Source organism: Labeo rohita, chromosome 12 (genome assembly GCF_022985175.1).
Source record: "Labeo rohita strain BAU-BD-2019 chromosome 12, IGBB_LRoh.1.0, whole genome shotgun sequence".
Classification (NCBI taxonomy): domain Eukaryota; kingdom Metazoa; phylum Chordata; class Actinopteri; order Cypriniformes; family Cyprinidae; genus Labeo; species Labeo rohita.
In genome coordinates, this window is record NC_066880.1 from 13,533,117 (window position 1) to 13,555,563 (window position 22,447).

At 38.1% G+C, this 22,447-nt stretch overlaps 2 protein-coding genes across 6 annotated transcripts; one reads left to right on the plus strand and one right to left on the minus strand.

The window, feature by feature from the left end:
- Positions 1 to 1,036: 1,036 nt before the first annotated feature.
- fbrs (fibrosin) lies at positions 1,037 to 17,087 on the minus strand. 5 transcript variants are annotated; one of them, XM_051124229.1, is made up of 19 exons: positions 16,671 to 17,086; positions 14,934 to 15,552; positions 14,566 to 14,757; positions 13,841 to 13,873; positions 13,092 to 13,121; positions 12,961 to 13,006; positions 11,603 to 11,948; positions 10,133 to 10,347; positions 9,785 to 9,990; positions 9,641 to 9,685; positions 8,866 to 8,949; positions 6,518 to 6,586; positions 6,393 to 6,431; positions 6,220 to 6,291; positions 5,885 to 6,035; positions 5,506 to 5,586; positions 5,234 to 5,317; positions 3,884 to 4,091; positions 1,037 to 3,751 (listed from the first exon to the last, which is right to left on the minus strand). In XM_051124229.1, exons 2-19 carry the CDS (start codon positions 15,240 to 15,242, stop codon positions 2,245 to 2,247), a joined length of 3,717 nt encoding a protein of 1,238 aa, XP_050980186.1. In that variant the 5' UTR covers positions 15,243 to 15,552; positions 16,671 to 17,086; the 3' UTR covers positions 1,037 to 2,244. The 5 variants fall into 5 exon arrangements, with proteins under 5 accessions (XP_050980186.1, XP_050980185.1, XP_050980188.1 ...); XM_051124228.1 differs by having other exon boundaries at positions 6,518 to 6,601; XM_051124231.1 differs by lacking the exon at positions 5,506 to 5,586.
- Positions 17,088 to 18,205: 1,118 nt separating this feature from the next.
- Positions 18,206 to 21,459, plus strand: chmp2a (charged multivesicular body protein 2A). Its single transcript, XM_051124276.1, has 6 exons — positions 18,206 to 18,374; positions 18,924 to 19,091; positions 19,187 to 19,366; positions 19,465 to 19,595; positions 20,273 to 20,334; positions 20,422 to 21,459. Exons 2-6 carry the CDS (start codon positions 18,924 to 18,926, stop codon positions 20,541 to 20,543), a joined length of 663 nt encoding a protein of 220 aa, XP_050980233.1. The 5' UTR covers positions 18,206 to 18,374; the 3' UTR covers positions 20,544 to 21,459.
- The last annotated feature ends 988 nt before the right edge of the window (positions 21,460 to 22,447 follow it).

Below are 22,447 nucleotides of genomic sequence, written 5' to 3' on the forward strand. Positions count from 1 at the left end.
GTGCTTCAGCGCGCGCTTCCCTCACTGCAGGCTTCTGCTGCACAGACCTCAGCTGTTACTGGAAATTCACCTTGTTTTTTAATTTCTTTATTAATTGTAAATATCAAATATCAATATTTAAATATTTTTAAGTCTCTTGTGCTCACCAAACCTGCATTTATTTGATTTAAAATACAGCACAGTAGAATTTTGAAATATTTTTCTATTTAAAATAAAATTTCAGCATCATTACTCCAGTCTTCAGTGTCACATGATCCTTCAGAAATCATTATAAAATTCTGATTTGCTGTTCAAGAAACATTTATTATTAATATCAATATTTAAAACAGCTGAGTACATTTTTTCAGGTACTTTAATGGTAGAAAGATCCAAAAATCAGCATTTATCTGAAATAAAATGCTATTGGACCATTCCAAAGCTTGAAGTAACTATAATTTTTTTATAGAAATGTATGTTTTTATTTAGCAAGGATGCTTTAAATTTATCCAAAGTGATGATAAAGACATTTACAATGTTATAAATGCTTCTTCTGAACTTTCTATCCATCAAAGAACCCTGAAAAAAAATTCTACTTATGTTTTCAACATAATAAATGTTTTTTGAGAAACAAATCAGAATATTAGAATGATTTCTAAAGGATCTTTTGACTGGAGTCATGATGCTAAAAATTCAGCTTTGAAATCACAGGAATAAATTACATTTTAAAATATATTTAACAGTTATTTTAAATAGTATTTTTTTTTTACTGTACTTTGAATCAAATGCAGGCTTGGTGAGCAGAAGAGAAAAAAAAAAACATTGGTAGTGTATGACATAATTAACTAACTTTAGGTTAAATATATATTTTTTTAATAGCAAATGTCTCAATAGACATTTATGACCCAAAATGTTTGATCTCATGGCTTATAGTAACAAGTGTAAGATGTTTGGTAATAAGCCCAGATGTAAGCCTAGATAAGTCAGAGTTTGGCCCTGAAATTGAAGTGACAGTAACACACCATTTATATCTACACAAATCAATACACTACCACACATGTAAATAACCAACCATTTTTAATAATTAATCTTTGTGGTTTTCTTTTCAAGGGGAGAGGGACATATTTAAAATGTATAAAATTGTTTTGCTCAAATAATTAATCCAGAATGTCCTGTATCTCAAGAGTCTTTCTAATCCTATAGTTTAGCTGCACTCCTTTTGTCCAGTCGACAGATGCCTCGTTGCGCTCCGTGTGTGTGTTTGGGCGATGGCTGTTGGAGACTTCCAAAGGCTTCAACTGTGGAAAACATAGAAATAACACACACAGAGAGACACACACACACACACCTCTCCCAAAGTATGAAGATATACAGTTCTCTGAACCGTAGAGGCTGGCTTTGATACATCCTCAGTACACAGGTTTTGACATAACCAGTATATTGGAGCGATATCACTGTAGTGCTTTGCTGGACAACAGACTCGTTTCAACAAGTGAGTGCATTTGGTGAGACCTGAAACATGACATTATAACATAAACAGTGAATATATTTATTATGGAAGGTAATTAATGTTAACAATAATTATTACAAAAGCAATATCACTATTCTACTATATTCTGGCCCAGCTTCTTGTACCGAGTCAGACTAATGAATGGGAGACAGTTCTTTCCCTTTGAATTTTAAAATATTATCCAACAAGATGTACAGTTCATAATAACTTTTTTTTTTAAAGAATAAAATAAATCTTAAGTTCATTCTGATGTTCATGGAAGTTGTTTGATGGATGACTTGAATATTTAAAGCAGAAAGTGGACCATGTGTTTCTTTTTTAATTCATACATTTCCCAACAGTGCTGATTCAGACTACTTCAGCAAGGGTCCGATTTCTCTTTCTTCAAATGCAAAGCTGAGGACCGCAACTCTACAGTAGGTTTTCCTTAAGTTCACCAAGACAAACAAGTTCACAATTTTTGATCCATCACTCTTCAAAACAACCTGTCTTCATATTAGCAGTAATGAATAGTCTCTGAACATCCACAGGCCTCTTTGTAAAGAAAACCCTATATAAAAACCAGGGCACAGGAAGAGAGTACCTTAATTGCACCAACTTAACCACAGTGGATAAATATATCAAACAGCCCTGGAAAGTGTCTCCGTTCACTCCCCAGGTTGTTTCAACACTTGTGTATGGTCACCGAAGCTTGCAAAATCTTGCCGTGTAAGGAGCAGTTTCTTCAGTTCTGGAAGCTCCTCGAGCTTTACCTAGTACTATCTGGACTCTCCATCTTTATGTGTGGTAAAAAGGGCCAAGTCTCCTGCCCCAAGTCTGGGACCACGGGGTGGAGTAGCAGATCTGTTCACAGATGGAATGAGAGGTGGTGGAGCCCCAACCGTCAATGCCCCAACTAGACCTGGTGGTGCCTTGGTTAAAATGCCATTAGGTAAGTGAGGGTGTGAATGCAGAGGTCCCAGTCTGGAGTAGAGGCCAGGGTGATGCGATGCTTGTGCAGAGGCTCCAGCTGGTTGGAGGTGAGAGTGGGATAGCAGCCCTGCAAAAGGCTGTTCTAGATGGGCATGAGACGGGCTAGCAAGGTGAGGTCCGGGCAGGTGCGAATGTGGATGCATGCTAAAGTACCGCGCTCTCTCCAAGTCTTCCCGCAGTAACTGAGCACGTTGTTCCTCATCGAACGGGTGGGATATCAAACCGAACTCTGGCCTGCCGGCTGAGGATGAAGCAGAGGACGTAGAGGTAGGTGCTGGTGGATGGTGCGGGCTGGTCGCCACAGCTGCCGCTACTGCAGCTCTCTCGGCCTCCAAGTAACGCTGTACCTGCTGATGCTGGAGAAATCTCAAGTGTGGATCAGAGCGAAGTGCAAGGTGGGGATCTGACCTCAGCGCCAATACTTCCCTGCGTTGCTGCTGAGCGGCCAGATCCCTCCAATGGTCCCAGGGAAAGCTGTGAGTGGCTTGGGAATGACCTTGTGGAGGACCATGAGGATGTGGTGGGAAACGATCAGCTGCAGCACCTAATACCAGTCCAGCTGAGCCTCCAGCACCACCAAGATAAGGATCGATAGCCCGTGAACGATCTAAGAGGGACAGGTGATGGTGGGGAGGGTGCGGAGTTGGTGGAGGAAGAGGCATGCCAGTAGGTGTCAATGAGAGGGTTGAGGAAGGGGTGGATGGATGAGGTGGGTGCCGACTATTAGGCCGTTCAAAGTTGTGTGAGGGTACTGCGGGATGCGTTAAGGAGATGGGCACTGGATCAGGCTCCTCCTTACGCTCTTCTTTGACCTTAAGGAGCAACCCAGAATTTAGACCAAGTGCAGGTTTGGATACCGGAGTTGTGGTACGATCAGGTTTCTTGACTGGAAGCAAACTAGATGAGGCTGGACCATTGTTCTCTCGTTGCGAAGAATGGCTGGACTCTGTGCTGAGTGAGTGTGGTGGCTGTCTGTGAAACAAATCCAGAGGAGAGGGGGCTAAGGGAACATTAGAAGGAGAGCTTGTGAGAATAGATGATGTTGAAGATCGAGGTCTGTCTGGTGCTGCCGAGGAAGCTGACACTGGTGCCCTGGATGCTGAATGCTGTCTCTTGTCGGACTCCCTTTCTCGTTCTCTTTCACGCTCTCTGCTTTGGGCATCTGATTGAACTCCACTTCCACTCAGCGGGACCAAGCCATTTATATGTGAACTGGGGGTGTTGCTGCGGTGCTTGAGGGATGGGACACCAGGTGACATTCGCACTTGCAGGCGTCCATACAAGAGGCTGTCTCTGTGTGAAACAGTATTAAACCAGTTAAGTATGTGTCAAGTTGTAGATGCGATAATTCACTTTTGATCTTAAAAGCCCCTTTGAAATCTACCTAATGACAACAAGCCAGCATAAAAAAGCTGGAAGTCATACCTGTCCTTTTCATCTTTTATGTGAGTCGGTTCTCTTCTCTCCACATCTTTTCCTCTGTCATCTTTTCTCTCTGGTTGTTTTGCCCAGGATGATCCAGAGGGGAAAGAGGCAGGGGTAACATGCAGACGATTCCATGGATCATGGGGGTTACCCAGTCCTCCAGCTGCACTTGCAGAGGGCTCTGTCTTATGTCCAAACACATTGGCAACTAAAAGAAAACGTATAACATCTGATTAGTCTTTGGCTGAGAACAGAATGCGACAGATAAAACACTATGTAAATTAAACTCTGCAAAACCTTTTAATAACTTTGGAAGTGTTAGAACACCAACACATTCACATTAGAGCAGTGATTCTCAACCAAGGGCCTCTGCAAACTGAAAGTGACTTAAATGATTTAATACAAGACAACACAATTAAAAATCAAGATATATCAAAAAAAAATTTCTTTGAGAACCAGGAATTCCACTGGAAAAGACATGTAAACTGAGTTAGTTATGCCAAGTTTTGAATAAAATATATTAAAAAAAAAATTGTTATCCAGTAAACCACTTAAAACTGCCTTGTAGTCAAAAAGGTTGAGAACCACCGTGTTAGAATTATTCGATTGATTAAAGGGATAGTTCACCCAAAAATGAAAATTCTGTCATTAATTACACACCCTCATGTAGTTACAAACTCATGTCATCATTTTTGGAACACAAATAAGATATTTTTGATGAAATCCAAGAGCCTGCATAGACAGCAATGGTACAACACTTTCTAAAAAATAAAGTTGTTCTTTTTTCTAAATGGTTCCTTTAACATCTGTAGAACCTTTCTGTTTCACAAAAGGTTGTTTGTGGCGAAAGAAGGTTCTTCAGATTATAAACAGGTAAGAAAGAGATGGTTCTTTAAAGAACCTTTGACTGAATGGTTCTTTGTGGAACCAAAAATGGTCCTGGAGAGACACAGCCCTGCATAGTTTTGCTTCAAACGCACCTGAACAAGCTAATTAAGGTCTGAAGGGTTACTAGAAAGCAACAGGCAGGTGAGTTTTAATTAGGATTGGAGCTGAACTCTGCACGGTTGCGGCTCTCCAGAACCGGAGTTCGCCACCCCTGTTCTATGGCATCGCTGTGAAGAACATTTTAAAGCACCTTTATTTTTTTTTAAAGCCGTACCACATTCAATGCCCAGAAAGGTAGCAAGCACATTGATAAAACGTCCATGCAAGCAGTGTTCAGAAGATAAACGAAGGTCTTACGGGTTTGGAACGACATGACGGTGAATAATTAATGACAGAAGTTTCATTTTTGGGTGAACCGTCACTTTAATACATATTCTTAATGAACAAAATAGCATGACAAACCTATCGTGGGGCTGCCTAGGCCTCCAAAGGCACCAGAACTCAGGGCTCCCAAAGAAGCGAAGGAGGGTGAACGAACATATGGGTCTGTAACACGAAACCCGGCCATTAGTGATAAAATCAGCCGCGATTGTTTAACTAAACGCAGAGGAAATTATGCTCTACAAAGCTAGCAAATGAAGCAAGCCTGAAGAACAAAACTGCACAGAGCAACAAGAGCAGCATGGGTCACATTTGCTTTCGATGCCTCTACTTTTTCAGAGACAGTCTCTTACCCAGATGTGCTGCTGAGGTGAGGAAAGAGGAATGGGGCGTTGATGGAGGCATGAATGGTGTGGAGGACGGATTGACTCCACCTGAGAAGACATGGGTCAACTCAGACAAAAACTTAAACACCCATAAATGGACTACCATTGAGTGTTGACATTTAGCCAAGTTTGGGCTTTATAACCTCCTTAAGCCTAATTTAGAGCCCTCGTATGCCAGCACAGTAGTGCTGTAAAAATCCTTCAGTAGTGCTGTCAAAGTATTTTATACCTGAAAACTGTTATTTAAGGTAGCTTAAAAGCAATCAAAGCTTAAGAACAACCACAGGCTTATATCACCTGCAGAATTCCTAAATTATTTGCAGAAATAAGTGTAAGTATAACCCACCAGCAGCTGCAAACAAGCCTCCTGGTCTTGTAAGATCAGGGGCTGGGGCGAGGGGACCGCCAAGTGGTCCTAGTCCACCAATTCCAGGGCCAGGAAGTCGAGGCAACAGGTCATTACGGAAGTCCAGCTTTTGTGGATCAGCGTGCATAAGCTGAGAAAGAAAGCAAAAGAACGGTGGTCAACAGGACTGATGCCACTTTAATTTAAAAACACTTCAATTTTACTGTATGTTAGACTTTTTAAAAGTAAAATACCAGGAAATAATTTAACCATTTAGTGATTATTGTTTTTTTTTTGCATTCAAACTAAAAATAAACTCAGATGAATGCAAAAACCTTGACTTTTTCTTGATGCCTTAGAATCATCCAAGCAACACGGACATGCATAGCGCACCATTTTCCAGGTTTCTGTAAAGAGACCATCCAAACAGTTAGAAAAAATTGGCCGCTAGTCATTTAGAGGCCAACAAGTAAAATAGATCAAGAACAAAACAAAAGATTAAACTTACATTACTGACTTTTGGTGGTGGTGCAAATGGGTCTGTTAGCTGTGGACACACAAACACCATAAATTATTAATACTAAAGTCTCTATAAGTTGTAAGGTGTGAATATACATGACAGAGCATCTTTACCCTTGGAGCTTTGGGTGGAAGGTGGGGCGGTACAACTCCCAAACCAGCAGCCATCTCTGGAGCAGCTCCCTGAAGAGCAACAAGCTGTCAATAACAATAAACTATTCAAACCCACTTCATGGGCTCAAAATAAGAACAGGACAAAATGTGATTGGTTTGGTGCCAAACATTGGCTTGAACTCACTTAAGGTGTTCATCCTGACAAATCAGATTGTCCTTGAATTAAAAAATGAATGGCTCATACTCTAACATACTTGAATTTTTAGACCTCAGAATATCTTGTCTTAAATATAAGCCATAGATTTTTAATGGCTGTACCATCACAACAAAAAACAAACAAACATTATACCACTGAATATTTGCACCTTCAGCCTGTAGGCTACATACTACTGCTTAAAACCAACAGAAAATACTATTCTCTCTTATCACCAACCAGGATAAACTTCATTTATGTCATTTATGATGCAACAATATTTCCTTATAAGCAGCGCTCATCTGAGCAATAACATGCATGCTAACATTTTTCAGGATTCTTTGATGAATATAATGGTCAAATTGGTAGTTTATTTATTTTGTAACATTATAAATGTCTTTAAAGTGATAGTCCACCCCAAAAAAACATAATTCTGTCATTAATTGCACATCCTCATGTCATTCCAAACCTGCAAGACCTTAAGATATTTCGGATTAAATTTAAGAGCTTTCTGACCCTACATAGACGGCAACATGAATTTCATGTTCAAGGCCCAGAAAGGTAGTAAGGACATTGTTATAATAGTCATGTGACATCAGTGGTTAACCTTAATTTTATGAAGCTATGAGAATACTTTGTGCACAAAGAAAATGAAAATGATGACTTCATTCAAGAGTTTCTTATCTTCCGTGTCAGTCTCTGCCACGCGTTTAGGAGTAACACAACGTACACGTGTGGTGCTGCTGATGCAGTAGCTGGCGTTCTGGCGCACAACCCGGAAGTGCCACGTCTTGTTTACAAGCAGAGAAAGATGAATGCTGTACATACAATTGTCTTTGTAAACATATCTGAAGATTTCGACAGAGATGATGGCTTGCAATTTACCACCCAGCCTTACTTATTCAAACCAGAATATACAGACGGTGAACTAAGAGAGATGGACGTTGTGTTCCAAAGATGAATGAAGGGTTTGGAACGACATGAAGAGGAGTATTTAATGGCAATTTTCATTTTTGGGTTAACTATGTCTTTAATGTCACCTTTGATCAATTTAAAGTAGACGTTAACTTCCAGAATGAAAATTTCCTGATGATTTACTCGCTTCCATGTCATCCAAGATGTTCACGTTTTTGTTCAGTTGAAAAGAAATTAAGGTTTTTGAAGAAAACATTCCAGGATTTTTCTCCATATAGTGGACTTCAATGGGGACCAATGAGTTGAAGGTTCAAACTGCAGTTTCAATGCAGCTTCAATGGCCCTAAACGATCCCATCGAAACGACTGATCATTTAAATACAAATACTTTTTAACCACAAATGCTCATCTTGTACTAGCTCAACCTCACGTACTATGTAATCACGCACACGTGATGGACGTGGAAGTAAGTCAAACGGCCTTTACAAAAAAGGCAAAACAATGATGTAGGACGATTTTGAGGTTAGAGGGAAAAAATCCCTACCCTACGTTTTTTAACCAGAGCACACAGATGAAGAACTAACTGCATGTGACTTATCCAGTGTGATTACGCAGCGCGTGAATATACACGTACGCATCAAAGAACTAGTGTAAGATTAGCATTTGTGGTTAAAATGTATATACATTTATTATTATTATTATTATTATTTTTTAAAGAAAATGACCAATCATTTTGCTAGATGAGACCCTTATTTCTCAGCTGCGATCATGTGGAGCCCTTTGAAGCTACACTAAACTTCCACCCGTTGATCCCCAGTGAAGTCCACTTTATGAAGAAAAATCCTGGAATGTTTTCCTCAAAGAGCTTTCTTTGCAACTAAAGAAAGAAAGACATGAACATCCTGGATGACAAGGGGGTGTGTAAATTATTAAAAAAAAAAAAATCATTCTGGAAGTGAACTTCTTTAATGCATCCCTGCTGAATAAAAGTATTAATTTCTTTTCTTTTGAACAGTTGTGTACATTACTGGGTAAATATGCTGACTACTGCTAAATGTTTGATGAAGTGGTTGTTCTTTTTAATGCTCTTGTGTGGCTAGCAGACAGTACATTATTAGCTCCCAAGGATCACTAGATATTGTGGTAATATGCAAGCATTCTTCACCTGATTTTAATATTTATCCAAAAAGCTTTTAGATTTTAATATTCAAAACACAGACTAAATGACAAGCAACTCCTACCTTAGGCTGAAAAGCTCCATGCAATGAACTGAAAGGTCCTGTGGGCGGAAGAACGGGCACTGGGGGTGGATACTGAGGAAAAAACTTGTAGGAGAGAAAAGAAATTAATAACAATCACAAACTAGAAGCACTTGTTTGTTTCATAGAGACTTGCTATCCACCTCTTTCTTCCCGTAAGAGCGGGTGCAGCAATTTGTAAATTTTATGGGTCTGGCTTCCGGCCCCATCTGCGTCCAGCTATTTTTAGCTGTACAAAACAGCTTGTTTTGCCTCTTGATATTCCAAATTGGTGCATCTTACCATGTTATTTTAAAGGGGAAGTCCACTTCCAAAACTTAAAAACTCCAAAACTCAGCTGGGATCATTTACAACCACATTTGGGATCGTTTGAAGCCGCATTTAAACTGCCTTTTGGAAATTCAAAATCGTGGCACCATACCAGTCCATTATATGGAGAAAAACGCAGAAATGTTTTTCTCAAAAAACAATTTCTTTACGACTGAAGAAAGAAAAACATGAACATCTTGGATAACAAGAGGGTGAGTACATTATATGTAAATCTTTGTTTTGGAAGTGGATTTTTCCTTTAATGTATTTTCTTAATTATGACCACACTGGTTTGTATTCTTCTCACTATCTCCCTGTAGCAGCTAATGTACCAGAAATTTCACCCGCAGATTTACTTTCGCATTAAAGAAAATGGTAGATACTGAGCAAGTTTAAAAACTGCCAAGCAGATTTAAATTAATCTTCATACAAATTCAATACAACTTACTGGGTGTCGAAAGAGGCCGTCTATTTTTCCTGGATACTTATCAAACTGAAATATAACAAGCACAAGAGAAATGTCAAAGCATGGAATTTCATAATCAGCCACTTTCTGAAACTAGCCATCCATGGGCTATAGTTGACTCCTCACCAGTGGTGGTGGTGCAGCTGTGGGATGTAAGAAGTGTTGGTGTGTATGAGTGTGCTGGTGCTGGTGATTGTGCTGATGGAACTGGTAGGCCATTGTAGGGATGGACGTTTGGGCCTGTGAGGATCTGCTGGACGTCCCAGAGCTCGAGCTTGACACAGACGGTCCTCCAGGTGCAGAGCTAGCATTTGAGTCTGTCAGATCCTGATCTATTAATTAAAGAGAAAAGAAAGAACTTCATCTTTCTGAACAACAACACACATATTGCATTAACAACAAACAATAAGGGAAATGAAATAACAGCTCTTGGCATTTAATATTTTTCAGTAGCATAACAAAGGTAAAGTTTACCTGCTGAAGGGTGTGGTGACACTTGCAGGAGAGGAGGTGGTGGGGGAAGGTTGGGGGACGGCGTGAAAACAGCACCAGGGCTTGGTCGAGAGGAGGGTATTACTGTGCCCACACCACCTGGGCCTCGAGCTTGGGACACACTTGTAGCAGGAGTTGGTGGTCTGATTGATGAAGAAGAGGCTGACGAAGATGGAGGCTTGCCTGAGGTACTGCTCCTGATGGAAAACAAATGCCACATCACATGTTTAGGGAATACAATCTGTCTTTTTTATTAATAGACACACACTTTTGAATAATGGCAAAAATGTGATGCAGATCGCAGCTTCTTCTGAGCAAGAACTGCAACTTTAAATTATGCATTTAATAAAATAAGACTTAAAGGCATAGTTCACCCAGAAATGGAAATTCTGCCATTAATTACTCACCCTCATGTCGTTTTAAACCCATATACCTTTTGTTTATCTTCAGAATGCAATTTAAGATATTTTTTATGAAATCCAAGAGCTTTCTGACCCTCCATAGACAACAACACAACTGACACGGTAACGGACAAAAAAAAGGTACTAAGGAGATCTTTAAAATAGTCCATGTGATACGGCTCAACCGTAATTTTATGCTACGAGAATTTACATTTTTAAGCTACGAGAATGCTTTTTGTGTGCAAAGAAACCAAAAATAACGACTTTATTCAACAATTTCTTCTCTTCCTCGTTAGTCTTCAATGCACGTTCACAAAAGTACGACGACACATGCGTGTGCATTCCTTTTGATGAATAAATTTTTGTTTTCTATGTGCACAAAAAGTATTCTCATAGCTTCATAAAATTAAAGTTGAACCACTGACGTCACATGCACTATTTTATTGCTGTCCTTACTACCTTTCTGGGCCTTGAACTTAGTAGTTGCGTTGCTGTCTATGCAGGGTCAAAACTCTTGGATTTCTTCAAAAATATCTTAACTTGTGTTTCAAAGAAGAACGAAGGTCTTACGGGTTTGGAACGACACAAGAATGAGTAATTAATGTCATAATTTCATTTTTGGGTAAACTATCCCTTTAATATTTACATATATAACTTGTATCTAGTTACAATATTTACAATTGTGCCTGTGAGGGAAAACAGCAAAAAATAAAAATAATAATAAAATGTACTTTATCCATTACCCCCAAAAATCTGAATTGTAGTGTAGTGTTTGGTATACAAAAACACTGTACAACCCAGTCCCTAATAAACATGAATTTGCTTAAAAAAAAACGGTGTACACTTACTCTTGAAAGCTGTGTGAAGCCAACCAATTTAATAACCAATTTGAGCCAGCTCCATTTTTGTGTAAAATATGCATGAGACAATACATGAGCAGACTGCAGGTGTGAGAGATTATTCTATTAACTTCAACAGCATGATTGGTTTCAGAATGCTGAGGGCATTATTGAAGTCATAATATACATAAACGCTGTTTCACTACACTGACCTGTTGCTGCCCACTGAGAAGATTGATTGTGACTTTCCATGGAAAGGGAGGAAAGTCTTGTGTTTGTGCTGTGGTGGGCTGGGATCATGGCGGTGATGGGGACCACCATTTCCATTCCGCTGCTCAGGAAGTGAGTTGGACACAGAGGCAGTAGAATGGGCTGCAAGGCTAGGCAGAGAGGATGAGGTAGAGATGGGCTCAGGGTAAGGCTGCTCCATACTCCTCTCCTGACTCCTCTCCAGGCCAGAGACCCGAGGTGTGACTGACAGAAGGGGTAGCGAGCTATTTGAGGGCAAGAGAGGGCAACCGTTGCCCGCAGCAGCACTTGCAGAGTTGGAGTTAACTGCTGTGGAAAAATAAGAGTGCTACAATGTAATGCATGCAATACTCTCGTCCATGCTTTATCATAACAAAAATAATCAAACAATTCCATGTAGGATTTCACAAAAGCATGTGGCATATATAAATGAACACAACTGTCTAATTCAAACTGATTCACATATGTATCGCGATTCAGTGTTCTAGTGATTCGTATCGATTCGCAAATCTCAAAAATTGATTTTCTAGTTAATATAATATTAACAGCATGTCAGAACAGAACAGCAACAAATACACCCAGCTCCATTTTCAGCGAGGGCAAGTGTTTGGAAAAATATATTAATTATTGATCTTTTATTATTATGAGAAGTAGGGATGTGCCCAAATAGTGAATCCATATTTGAAAAGCACAGAAAACTACGGAGCCACTAAAGTGACATGGTTGTTTGATTGACAAACATCTAATCTTGCAAAATATGTGGTGAGTAGGCCTACTGCCACTTCGTGTGATCGCAAATCTCGAAAGTGAAAGTAAAACCAAAGTCTATAGCCTTTGGTAAAATGCAAGCACGCATTTCAATGCCCGCATATTAATAACGGCTCCCTGATGCCTGCAATTTATATACAGTATAATATAATTAAGAGAAAGCACTATAATATTTTTTTTTTCCTCTCATGTCGTATTTAGGAATTCTGTAGTACACGTCATTTCCTTTCTGAACATGGTATGATTCAGACACATCCCTAATGGGAAGTGTAAAATATTTTTGATTTATTAGGAAGTTAACAGTTAATAGGAAACACAGATTTCTTGCGTCAGGACTATCCGTACTATAGACCAGTGTGTTTTTGTATTAAAATACTGGTGCATTTGATGTCCAGTGTGCACAAAACAATTATGAGAAATTGTGAATCGTGACTGAAAAAAAACAAAAAACAACTTGATTCTTAATCAAAATGTGACCCCAAAAATCAATTTGAATTGAATCGTGAGGTACAGAAAAATTCCCACCCCTACCATCTGCTAGAACAGTATTTACCTTCTCTTGTGCAGACGATGAATGCTGGCTCCATATTGTCAGAAGCCTAAATAGTGGGAGTAAAGTCATTATGAAAATGGAAAAACACATCACAATACATAAAGCAAACTCAACAACAATAAAGATTTTACCTTATCCCCTGATTCACTCTCTGTATCACACTGTGGGTTAAAAAAAATAAGAGTTAAAGTAATAGCATACATTTGTGTGAAAAATGTATGAATTTCAATTGTTTATGATATATAAATTACTACACAAAAACATACACTACCACTCAAAAGTTTTTCAAAAGAAATTATTTTTTATTCAGCAAAGAAAATTGCTATTGAACTTTTTATTACTTTAAGAATGCAGAAAAAAATGTATCACTGTTTCCACAACACTATTAAGCAGCATTGATAATATTTAAGAAATGTTTGCTTGAGCACAAAATCAACATCAAATTTCTGGTTCACGTGACACTGAAGTCTGGAGTTTGTTTGTGTTTAACGCCATTCCTGGTTCTCTGGCTACTTTCATGGCGGAAATATTAGGGCTGAATTATATATATATTTTTTATATTTTTATAATTTCTTAAGACTGAAGTGCTGGCTGCTGAATTCAGCTTTGCCATCCTAGGAAGAGATTAAATGTTCAGTTATTTTAAACAGTAAAAATATTTTACAATATTACTGTGAAGTTTACTATTTTTTAAATCAAATAAAAGCAGCCTTGGTGAACATTAAGGGTTCATTCAAAAACATTTTACAGTCTTAGCGAACACAAACTTTTGAACAGTAGTATGTGAAACACAATATGCTTTGAAAGTCTGAAAACATTTCAAAGTCACATTTTTGGACAGCAGGGAAAACAGAAAACACACTGGAAAAAAACAACTCACAATATATCCTGTCTCCATGTGATTCCCAGATACCTGAAACAGACATTTGACAAAGTCAAACCACTGTGAAAAGAACAGAGTGTAGCAAATGTGTAATTACAACAATGGTATAAAATAATAAATATCTAGATTTATTTTGGTCTTGCATTATAAAGGTCAGCTGACAGTAGATAGAGATAGTAGAAAGTACATAGTGACAGGCAGATAGATAAGCAAAGATAACCAATCAGCTAATATTTGGCCATTCTGAGACACTGCATTAGGCGATAACCACGTACACTTCCTAGAGTTCCTAGCAGTTCCTTTTTGGCATTATTTCTTAAAACTATTAATTGCAATTTTTGCTGCCTTTGAATTGTACATCCACAAACATTTACATACATAAACTAAGAACCATCCTGCTCTCTAAGCATCCGTACTGTCAAAAAAAACTTTTGACTGCTGCTAAAAAAAAAAGCGAGAACATATTCTGATGCAAATTTTGTTTAGACCAGCCACTGCGACTAACTTCCCCAACAATACGGCTTCTGATACTTCATGACTGCTCAATATTGAAAACTTCTTTTACAATGATCATTTTATTTATACCAGGCTCTCATCTGTGCATGACTATTCTAGAAATAGTTTTGTGTTGCACCCAAAACATGTCTGTCATGGGAGTTTGCACATACAGGATTGTTTTGTTGTTTTTGGACCATAAAGGGTTATAAAACTAGTGCACTAACCTTAGCATCTCCCTTTCTCTTCAGCTTTGATTTGATCTTCCTGCGCTGCTCCCAACTGTTGGTGTACGTAGCAGGAGGTCCTTCCTCCGGCTCTGACAGAGGCCCTCCGTTTTCATCCAGTCCTCGCTTCCTTTTGATTCCTCTTCCCATGAACAAGCCAGAACGTTCTGGAGGCTTTAGAGAACAGTCCATCTATCAAAATAACACAGTAAAACATGTTAAAGCAGCACATATATGAGCTCTATTTGTTCATTTTACACTGACTTCGTAACTATCAGGTACATATACAGCACATTTTGCACTAAAACTAATATGCAAACAGCAAAACACTTAACACAGACTAGTGAAAGATGGATAAACACACAAACCTCCAAGGCCTCCAGGCTTATAAAGCTGGCTATGGCGAATCCATCGATGATATCCTCCTCGCAAGACACCGATTCTCGCTTCCTCCGACGCGGAGGTCGGTGTCTGGCACCGGGGAACCCGGGTCTGCATTCTCCTCCACCGGCACGAAGCAGTGAGTCTCCTCTGCAGAGTTCTTGGTCCGAGGCCGAGGATGGCGACGAGGCCCTGTGCTCAGCGAGATCCGCTCTCCTCCGCCGCCGCTCTCGGTCACGCTGCGAGCGGGAGCGACGGCTCTGCCTGAAGCCTCCGCTTCGACTGGGACCGTCCATGTCAATGTCCGTACAAAGGCACTTAATAAAAACACACCCTGGTCCGGCCTGGGAGACTTTACAAGTGATACTGAATAAAAAGCAACGCCTCCAGGACCAGTGTTGTGGATCTCAGATGAAAATGTGGTTTAAGGTTCCTGTCTTATAATTTAATCGAGTCCAGCGGAGGCTGTATGGTGTGAGCGCACTGCAGTCTGAGTACAGTCATGTCTGGGCATCACCAGGCTTGTTTTATCCAATAACACAGCGATTATGAAAGCTTCTAGATATTCCACTTATTGTCTTTCTGTCAAGACATTGTCACTTTCATCTGAGGAAGAAAAAAAAGGAGAAACTGCCGATCAGTGGCGCAGTCGGGTTTTTAAAGATTCAACATGGCTGGTTAACTAAGAAAAACACGGTGATTTTCTGATGAAAGATTTCATTTTTAACACATAAACTAGACTAAATAAAATGTATGACTAAAGTAGGAAGATATAACTATCACGTCCTAATGCCCTAAAGGAGAATAGTGTCTAAAATACGCTACCTCACAAGTTAGGGCTGAGTTTTCGTTTGTAAACTTTATTAAAAGAAAGATGATCAGCAGAAGCAAAGTCCATTTGTGGTACAAAAGCAATCCTTATAGACTTAAGTGTTTCAGTCAAGTCTTATTTCTGTATCTGAAGCAGATAAATCGCTTAATAAAGCGACGAATTAAATCGCTCTCTCAGCTGACGATGTTAGCTTGCTAGTTAGCTAACATGGTTACGATCGCGGATTAAAGAAAACTCGCTTTAAAACGATCAAATTCGTAACATTTTAGATTATTATATTATAAATTACATTATGGAAATTACTCGATTGTGATATTGCCAACTGTTTAACGATTATTATATATCCGGTGTAAACAACCTGGTGAGCAAACACTAACCAACATTACGTGAACCACCTTACCACATATCAAATGTCATTTTAAAAGATCAATCATTCGTCGTACAGTTGTCTTGATCGTTATTTCTCTTCTAAAACATCTGTCGAGCGGCCCAAAGCTGTTTAATATGACTCCAATAAAACAAGCTAACAATTTAGCCTGTGGTTCGTTGACACCCCATCTTCCACTTCACAGTTAAGGAGGAAATTAAACTAATTACTTATTTTAGTACACGAATACAACCGATGAACGCAACACGACCCGTGACCACTTGTCTATTTGCGGATTAAAAAACAACACCCGTCAGATGAAGAAAGATACTAGCTCATTAGCTTTCTATGACGAGCAGAGGAGAAAAGAGGACACTGTGCGATGGGTTTAAATCGCAACTCAAGTATAAAACACACTACATTCTTTTTTAATTAAAACGAACCCACTCTGTTTATCTTTATACTGATGATGCTGAAAGACACGGGGGTGAACAAAACGACAACAATATTTCCAATCACACCCACCACTCGCGCTGTACAGAGGGCCATTTTCCTCTGGCTTCTGCTTTCGTCCGAGCCTCCATTTAAAACGATAATAATATACAACAGGCCCCAAGGCCTCGGGCTGGAGTTGCACCGTCACGGATGTTGAGCGCAGCCCCGTCAGCGCAGGCTGGGCACCTCCTTCCGCGGCCCGCTGTGTGATCCACTCTGTGCGGTCAAGCTGGAGATTTCGCCGGTGTCCGCAGCAGAAGCTGTTTTTTTCTTAAGCGCAACCTGAAAATTGACTTATGAACGCTTGCTTTTCGTCCAGATCGTCAAAACGGGAGAAATGGATTTCTTCATTTTATATGGGAAGCTGAGACATACATGAAGCCTGGGTGGATAACCCGTAGCAGTCAAACTGCATTGTGTGCTTCTGTCGGGGTTTCTTCCTCTGTTGATTCACTGAAAGCAGGCGGTACTGAATGCGACGGCGGTACTGCCATCTACTGCCATTGAAGGGCACAAGCGAGTGCCTTGTGCTATATTTACAAATAATAACTTCTATTTATATTTTATGCTTCCCTGAAGATCATAACACATATTTGTTCTCAGCATCCAAAACAAGTGGTTTAGTGTTAATACAGATTTGTCTGTTTAATTTAAACTGTATTACAATTTGTAATATTTAATCTTGTAAAACTAAATATATATATATATATATATATATATATATATATATATATATATATATATATATTTAATGTAAACTGCATTACAATTTTACTACAATATGTAATCTTTAATCATGTATTTTTTTATGTCCCTTCAGTCAGCAACCAGTGAATAGCACACAAGCCATATTACAAACCAGGACTCAGAAAATAAAACTAATTAAAAAAAAAAAAAAAAAAAAAATATATATATATATATATATATATATATATATATAGAATTTTTTTTTAAATTCGTTTTATTTTCTGAGTAACATGCAAACGAGAACAGTACAGAATGTATCAACACTGCATTGTACTAAGAGGTTATGGGGGACTTAAAAACATAAAATATTTATTATTATTATTATTAATATATATTTCATTATTATTAATAATTTATTTATTCATTTTTTATCTGGACCTTGAAGGTTACATATGCAATTTTATTGCTTACAAATATGAAATTTTTATATAATATAATATATTATATATATAATATTTTAACAATAATTTCCAGACATTTACTTATTAGATAAAACATTTCTGTGTAAGAAGAACAATACCAACCAATACAGTGCCGAAAACCTAGTAGCCAGGAAGTGAAGACAAGGAAAAATGTACACAAAATTACAATAAAATAAATAAATTAAAAATGTAAAAATTAAGTACAAACATGGAAATGTTTACACACATTAATACACGTAATAGCTTTCTTGTTTATCAGGTTGTAAATAGATTTTAGGTGGGTAGACCATAAATGTTCCTGTTTTTCTTTTTTGTTTGTTTGTTTTTTCCATAAATGCTCCTGTTGTTTGTGGAAAGTATTGTATGACGTGTTTCCTGTGACGTAGACCTATACAAAGGAAGTATTGACATTCATACGCGGAAGAGGTTAGAGTGGGGGAAAACAATCGGGTGGATCGACGAACAGTAACTTTAAATAAGGAACAGAGGAAACGACGGCGTGATATTTGGCCTGTTCAGCTACTGGCATCTCTGGTGGACGGTTTCCACATCAAGAAAAGTCAAGGTAAAAAAACGAGATCGAGATAGGCCTCCGGGTTTGTTTTATTTTCTTGAGCTAATTTTAACGAATGATTTCAGTGTTATTATTAGTTGCGAACAGTCATTTAACATGTTATTTTTCAAAGTTTCAGTCTTCGTTATCGCTGTCCTTTTAAGTGTTTCGAGTAAGTTTTAGTGTTTACAGTACGAAATGACCCGGTTCATTGTCACTGATAGTCTATAACACACATATAAGCTCAATATTAGGGCGTGTTCAATTTTTTCCTCAATATTAAATGGCGAAGGAATGGAAGAATGTGACTGCTTTTACAGTAGCGGTGATGTCACTTGATTCATGGCGTGTAAAATATTTAAATTAGCTGTAGAAACCACTTGTTCACATAGTCCCATATGACATACCTGCAAACAATGATGTCATGTCATCACATGGCTGAGAGTCACCGTCATAAAATCGCATGTGAAAATCTGAATTCCTTTTCTGTGACTTAATCGTCTTTCTGTACTGCCTTTTGAATTGTTAACAGATTGTCTTTTTTGTATTTGTTCATGTCAGATGGAGTTCTTGTTTGGAAGAAGAAAGACTCCGGAGGAGATGCTCAGACAGAATCAAAGAGCACTTAATAGAGCCATGAGAGATTTAGACAGAGAACGCCAGAGACTGGAGCAACAGGAAAAGAAAATAATCGCTGACATTAAGAAAATGGCCAAACAAGGACAGATGGTAAGACAAGTTTTGATGACATTCAGATGTTCTTAATGTCCCTACCTGGTTTGTGAAGTTTCGCTTGAGTGCAAGTCATATTCTTTTTCCTAAAGGATGCTGTGAAGATCATGGCTAAGGACTTGGTGCGCACAAGACGATACGTCAAGAAATTCATCATGATGAGAGCCAATATTCAAGCCGTCAGCCTTAAAATCCAAACCCTCAAATCAAACAACAGCATGGCGCAGGCCATGAAAGGAGTCACCAAAGCTATGGCCACCATGAACAGACAGGTATATCTGCTATACCATTTCAATTTCTGTTTCTCTTGGCAATAAACAGCTTGTTGAAATGCATTTATTGATGTGAGTTCCTTTACCTCTCAATGCAGCTGAAGTTGCCACAGATTCAGAAGATCATGATGGAGTTTGAGCGCCAAAGTGAAATCATGGACATGAAGGAGGAGATGATGAATGATGCAATTGATGATGCAATGGGCGATGAAGACGATGAAGAGGAAAGGTGAGGAAAAAAAAAGAAAATTCTGTTAATTACTCACCCTCATGTTGTTCTAAACCTGTAAGACCTTCGTTCATCTTCAGAACACAAATTAAGGTATTTTTGATGAAATCGGAGAACTTTCTGATCCTGCATAGACAACAACACAACCACAATGTTCAAGGCCTAGAAAGGTAGTAAGGACATTGTTAAAATAGTCCATGTGACAACTGGTTCAACCGTAATTTTCTAAAGCTCTGAGAATACTTTTTGTGTGAAAAGAAAACATAAATAACAACTATATTCAACAATTTGTCTTCTTCTGTGTCTTCAATACACGTTCACAAAAGTGCCACAACGCTTGCGTTTGTTGAAGCACTGCTGTCACATGGTCAAAAATTGACTATTTTAACAGTGCCCTTACTACCTTTCTGGGCCTTGACCGTGTCAGTTGCTTTGCTGTCTATGCAGGGTCAGAAAGCTTTCAGATTTCATCAAAAATATCTAAATTTGTGTTCTGAAGATGGAACGACATGAAGGTGAGTAATTAATGACAGAATTTAAATCGGTGATTTATCCCTTCAATTAATTACTTATCATTTAGATTATTAATATTTACAAATATTAAGCATAACAACTGTTTTCAACATTGAAAATAGTAATTATCTCCTGACATGCATTTTTCTTTGTTTTGAATGTAGCGATGCTGTGGTTTCTCAAGTTTTGGATGAGCTGGGTCTGAATCTTTCTGATGAGCTTTCAAGTAAGCAAAAAAGACACGGCAGTTACTATGCAATAAAATTACACCCTAAGTCGTTCTCATATTTCCTCTATTATTTAATTTAAACAGACCTGCCTTCTACTGGAGGAAGTCTGTCGGTTGCGGCTGGGAAGAAGGCTGAACCGCAGCCTACGCTGGCAGATGCTGACGCTGACTTGGAGGAGAGGCTGAACAACCTAAGGAGAGACTGAGAACGAAAGGACTTTCAGTAAAGGTTTTGATTCGGAACTGTTGCGCAACGCTCGCTTCACTAAAATGTAGACTGATGCAGAGAAAAGAGGGAGGAGGTGAATGCTGTCTGTTTTTTTTTTCCTGACATATTAGACGCTGTAACGCGTCGTTTTTTGTTTTTCTGTCTTCTTTTATGACACGTGCTGTATAAATATTACCAAACACGTAACCCAAATGAAGATGCAATGCATCAGACTGATCTCAAGCCTTGTGTTTAGACAAATCCTTTTTGAAGGAGATAAAATCAACAAAGATTCTGTTACCCCAAGAACTTGATTTTTTGAGGAAAGCTTAACACTAAATATTTAATTAGTATAAAAACTGGTTTATCACACATCGTCTTTTCATTTTATTGAACGCAGATGTTGAACTGATCTTTTATATAAATCGTGCACTCCACAGTCGCTCCAGTTTTCAATCTGTTCATATAGAGGTACATCTGAGAATTACCTTTAAAATACCTGTGCTATTATACTATCATGATCTTCTAAAAATATATTCATCTTGATCTTTTAGTGGTAAATTCCTTTGTATAATAAATGTGGTGGTTTATATATTTTTTTTTTCTCAAAGTGATTGAATCTCTAGTTCCAACACCAAGGCCTGTTCAGTATACTATAAACCTTCATAAACTCTGAAGTTTGTGCAAGGCAACATCTCACAATAACTGGTCATTTAATTAAAAAAAAACAGAGGCAGTTTTCCAAAGGTTGTTTGTCACGAAATAATCTAAAGACTTGTTATTGAAAATTAAAAAGAAATAGTGTATTTATCTCATGGTGAATCAAAAGAGGTGGTATATTTTGAAAAATTATTTCTTGTTATTTTGCACTTTTTTGGTTCAATAAACATTTTTCACACTTACTATGAAGTGAACAGATGTGTTTTGTGATATGTTATATTTTTGTAATATTACGCTTGTCTTACAGTGGCTGTCACATACATTTTTGTAACTTGAAACTTTTGTAAATTGACTTTTGTATACAAACACACAATTAAATTGCATTGTTTATATAATATTTGAGAAAAAAATTAATAAATATACAGTTGAGATTAAAAGTTTACATACATCTTGCAGAATCTGCACAATGTTAATTATTTTACCAAAATAAGAGGGATCATACAAAATGCATGATATTTTATATTTAGTACTGACCTGAATAAGACATCTCACATAAAATAAGTCCACAAGAGAAAATAATAGTTGAATTTATAAAAATTACCCTGTTCAAAAGTTGTTTATTAAAGGAGATGTCTTTTCACATTGAGGACAACTGAGGGTCTCGCATGCAACTATAACAGAAGGTTCAAACACTCACTGATGCTTCAGAAGGAAAAATAATGCGATTAAGAGCCAGGGGGTGAAAACCTTTGAAGATGTGTACATTTTTCTTATTTTGCCTAAATATATTTTTTCATACTGCCATTCAGAAGCTACAGAAGATACTTACATGCTTCCCAGAAGACAAACAAATTAATTTAAAGTTATTCAAATTCAAAAAGTTTTCACCCCCCGGCTCTTAATGCATTGACTGTATAATTTTGAAATCAGTCTTTTCACATTGAGGACAACTGAGGGACTTACAAAAGGTTCAAACGCTCAGAGATGCTTCTAAAGCAAACACAATGCACTAAGAGCCGGGGGGTGAAGACTTTTTGAATTTGAAGACCAGGGTAAAATGAAACAATTTTGTCTTCTGGGACACATGTAAGTATCTTCTGTAGCTTCTAAAGGGCAGTACTAAATGAAAAAAATATATATTTAAGCAAAATAAGAAAAATGTACACTTTCATTCTGTTCAGAAGTTTTCACCCCCAGCTCTTCATGCATTATTTTTCCTTTTGGCACATCAGTGAGCATTTG